This window comes from Trifolium pratense, linkage group LG5 (assembly GCF_020283565.1).
Source record: "Trifolium pratense cultivar HEN17-A07 linkage group LG5, ARS_RC_1.1, whole genome shotgun sequence".
Taxonomy (NCBI): domain Eukaryota; kingdom Viridiplantae; phylum Streptophyta; class Magnoliopsida; order Fabales; family Fabaceae; genus Trifolium; species Trifolium pratense.
The window spans coordinates 57,227,696-57,232,119 of record NC_060063.1 but is presented as its reverse complement, the minus strand read 5'-3'; the positions used below and the strand labels follow the sequence as shown (position 1 = coordinate 57,232,119).

General features: G+C 27.4%; 1 protein-coding gene across 1 annotated transcript; it reads right to left on the bottom strand.

The window, feature by feature from the left end:
* Positions 1 to 251: 251 nt before the first annotated feature.
* Positions 252 to 2,425, bottom strand: LOC123886968. Its single transcript, XM_045936229.1, has 7 exons — positions 2,309 to 2,425; positions 2,104 to 2,190; positions 1,710 to 1,871; positions 1,435 to 1,590; positions 1,186 to 1,239; positions 958 to 1,107; positions 252 to 635 (listed from the first exon to the last, which is right to left on the bottom strand). Exons 1-7 carry the CDS (start codon positions 2,423 to 2,425, stop codon positions 252 to 254), a joined length of 1,110 nt encoding a protein of 369 aa, XP_045792185.1.
* Positions 2,426 to 4,424: the final 1,999 nt, after the last annotated feature.

Here is a 4,424-nt window from a genome sequence, read left to right as displayed (position 1 = left end):
ACTTTCATTAATCTCAGGATATTTACTACTGTGGTAATTCAACTTATGAATCCAACAAATTTTGGTCATGACAATTTTAGTGTTGCTTCACAAACTTCTACGGCAAACATGAAAGCATCAATATTGCAATCATATATGATTAACCACCAAAATGAAACAATAAAACAGAGAATGTCACTATAAAAACTGAAAAGGAGATACAAATTAAATAAATTTTTTAAAGGTTTTTTTAAATAAAATTGCCAATACAATCATTTATCACAATTTTGTCCACCCGGCCCACCAAACAGAAAAGCTTGTCGATACGTAGGTCCTGAATACTTATAATACAACAAATCATAGCAATCTGAATTAGCATCACTATATGGTTTCATATCTTCAGGTTCTACATCACTTTGAGTAGATTCTGAATCAATAGTCATGAGTTTTCCAAAAAGAGCTGCGTTTGCATATCCTTCTTTAGGCAATCTCCCACTACCCATTGGGGGATTCACCAAATTAGGCGAAGCATAAACTTGACCCATAAATCTAACCAAAGATGCTCCTTCACTTAAGTGAGGAAATAATTCTTTTGGCCAATATCCAACTTGTACAATTTCATCAAGAGTTAACCACCAATTACCTGTGGAGTTATCCTACAAATATTTAAGCAAGTCAAATAAGTTAATAAGAACTTATGTCAGTCAAACGTAGTAAGAATAATTAAACAAAAAAGACACATTGACTCATGATTAATCGTCAATGCTTTAGCTCATCTAATTATTTATGTTTTATAATTATTTTCAACTAATTTAATTATCAGTTTTTATGGTGAGCAATTACTTAATGCATGTCTTAAATATACTATTATTTTATAAACACTACTAATTTTTATCAGAGGTGTTAAATTTTGAATATATAAAAATTACATGTTATAATATATGCGTATACATTCATATTCTTTTAAAAAAAAATTACCCGCTGGATTTTGACATTAACAACAATTTTTTCCCCTTCTTCACCAATTGGAGTACTGGGTAATCGGACAACTCCAATATAAGGTTTGTCTTGAGTTACTTGGACGAAACCAGAACAACGCTTATCGATACAATCACGGTTAGTGCCATCCTGCATGTTCATATCAAATTGAGCACAACGATATGCATTTTTATATATAATTAGTTGATACATTGATTTCATATTTACCAGCCATTGTGTTGTTATTCGTGGTTGACTATCTCCATATAAGGCAGGATAAACCTATCATATCAAAAAATAGATACAAATATGAAAATAAAAGAGAGTTTGTGCACACAAAAAGGGAAATAACGAATATGTCAATGAAAGGAAAGGAGCAGTTAAGGAATTCAAGTTATTTCTCTTTAAAAATATTATGTTATCATGAAATTAAAATAAAAACAAAGTTTGATATAGACGTGATGAGAAATAACTCACCGAAAGTCCAGCACATATATTATTTTCGTTTGGTTGGCCACTTGCAACACAAATTAAAGACGAGCTATATTGACCAACTGAAAGTGATAGATTATAAATACTTATCGCCGCGTATCCTCCATTTATACAATCTTTGGTTGTATCGAGAGAAACAGTCTAGAGAATATAAACACATATGATAGTTAGAAGAGAAATATAATTATACACATATGATGTAGATTCTCTACGGGCACTTGATAAAGAATCAAATATATTATTTAAAATTATCCACTTACATGATAGCCAATAGGCAAATCTCCAGATTGTAATTTTGAAGACGAATTAGTATCAAATTGATGTTTTCTTATCCCCTTATAAATAGGTGTTTTACCTACCGGACATTCACCATCATTAGATCGCCTACTCTGCACAACATTCTTTGCGAATGTTGGGTAAAGCTATGGTACAATAAAGAGAAAACAAAATAAGGTTCAATATATTAAAATTGAAGTTAAGATTCTTTATAAATGAATAAAAAGTTCATGCTCAAAATTTTGAATAATAACATGTACAATATATTATTTGGTTAAATACAATTACATAACATACTTTCTTATTTCATCGTATAACAATTTTGTTTTCAAATTACAATGAAATAAATTAAACTTATAAATTGTTCGACTATTGTACCTGAATTTTGTGATTTTTTAGCAAAGGATGTTGCAGAGCATCTTGCTTGTAAATATCAACACAATCAAAATCATTATCCACTTGATGCTGGATTTATTAACAAAAATTAAGATTAAACAATGCATATGTAAAACAAATCAAGAGAAGACAATATAATTTTCATAAAAAAAAAAAAAGAAGAAGACAATATAGGTCACACAAATACCATAGTACTATATGATGTAGTAAACTGATTCTGCTCATTTAGTAGAGGTTTGCTTCTTGCATCAACTATGCAACATGTTATGCACAAACTAAGAACTAGAAAATAAAATAACGCCATAAAATTATAATGTTACTTTTTTTCTTTTTTGGAGTTAGTTGTTATTTTCAAAAACATGTAGTAATATGCATGTAGTAATACACACAGTATATATATATATATCTTAATTAATTTTAGATGGAAGGTAAAAAAATTTCTTTCTTTTCTATTTTTATAAAATTATCAAAGATAAAATCAAGTGACACACCAACATGTCAAAGTTTAACAATCTTAGCTTATAAAAAAAAAAAGTTTAACAATATTTCTTAAAATAGAAAATTTTGCTTACTCTCTCTATAATTCATAATCACCAGCCATTCCTATCTCTTACCGTCTTTGTGGTATGATTCGTATTCATATCATGATTTATTTTTCTCCTTTACTAGTATTGAGACAAAAAATAAGGAGATGATTAATCCAAAAAAAAAATAAAAAAAATAATAAAGAGATGAGATGAGATTTGGTGCAAGAAAAAAAAAACGGAGATAAGAACAATTATTTGATTCTATCTCAATTACTTAAAGGTTTATTTTTTATTTTATTTTAATAAAAAAAAATAAGAATGTCCTCGTGAGCATAAATTAGTTGGTAGAGACATTGTATATTACTACAAGACCGGAATTCAAAAAATAAAATAAAATAAGAACAAATGAGTCAAATTAAACTTTGACAATTGTTGTTCCTCATACCGATAAGACATCATGAATGATCGTCCGCTTCTTATGGAGTAGAGTTTAATTTTTTTAAAAAATATGGAAAATTTTAAAGAAATATGAGAAAAATCTAATTAAAAATATATTAATTAAAAACAGGTTATATTTTATGAATCAGTTCAAACCGGTTCTAAACTGAACTAATTTAGAAGAAAAAAAATCAGTTTTCACCAAAAAGTAATTATATGAATGAACCGCATTATTAATATGATTAGTTCAGTGCTATTCATGAACCGTGAACACTACTACTGGCTACAAAACTAGCTTAGATTATTCTATGACGAATTCACACCTACAAGTCTACAAAAGATAACCAACGAGAAAATAAATCAACTGTTATATTTAAAAAAACAATGGTTAACAAAATGAACCCACAAAATTAATCCATAAATGACTAAATTAATAATTAATCTATGACAAGATGAAATTAGTTGCTATAAATGGTAATTGGTATGTATCTATCTAGATGAAATTGTTTGGATTGAATTATTTAAGCTACTTGTTGTGAAACTGTCTGCAACAACTTATATAAACAATTTATAAAATGTTCATAAACTCTTAAGAATAATTTATGAAAACCCTTTGACTTTATACTCTTTTTCCTAAAAATATTCTTTATACTTGTTATACTAAAATTAAACTCTTCGTGTCAGGTCTCGAAATGAGTACATGTAGGTTGAAGAATATATCCTCAACCAAGTGGCCTCCTAGACCACGGGCATACTAAAATTAAACTCTAGTGATTAAAGGACTCTAATAATTATACTTTTATTAAAAATATAAAATGTAAATAAAATTATAATATTTTAGAGTTTAATTTAAGGGCTAAATATGTTTTAAGGGCTAAATATGTTTTTTGGCTCATACAGTTTCTTGAAGATTTTTTTCACACTTTTTAGTCCCTGAAGTTTTTTTCGTCAGTGTTTTTAGTCCCTACTTTTCATTCAACTCGTGCATATTATTCGAAATTTTTAATTTTTTTTTCTGCAGTCATGTTTAGTACATTATATGAATCGTTTTACAAAAGTTTAAAGTTTTTTAACAAGACATGAATTAAATATGAATTTTTTAGTTTGTTGCACATAAAAATTCATAAATAATTCATCTTATGTTAAAAAATTCTAAATTTTTATCGGAGAGATGTTCTTATAATACTCCCACCGGTCCTTTTTACAATGAACACTTTGAGAAAAAAAATAGTTCCCATTTATAAGAAACTTTTACCAATTTTTAAATGTTTTAATTTTAAATGTTTGATTTCATATATACCCTTATATATTACGAAATAGAATCTTTATATTTTATAT

Excerpts from the sequence above, each read along its gene's own strand:
- LOC123886968 (XM_045936229.1), bottom strand. The coding sequence starts at position 2,425 with ATGGCGTTATTTTATTTTCTAGTTCTTAGTTTGTGCATAACATGTTGC. Across the intron at positions 2,191-2,308 it reads CTACATCATATAGTACTATG|CATCAAGTGGATAATGATTT; the intron begins GTATTTGTGTGA and ends TAATAAATCCAG. Across the intron at positions 1,591-1,709 it reads ATTTGCCTATTGGCTATCAT|ACTGTTTCTCTCGATACAAC; the intron begins GTAAGTGGATAA and ends TATATTCTCTAG.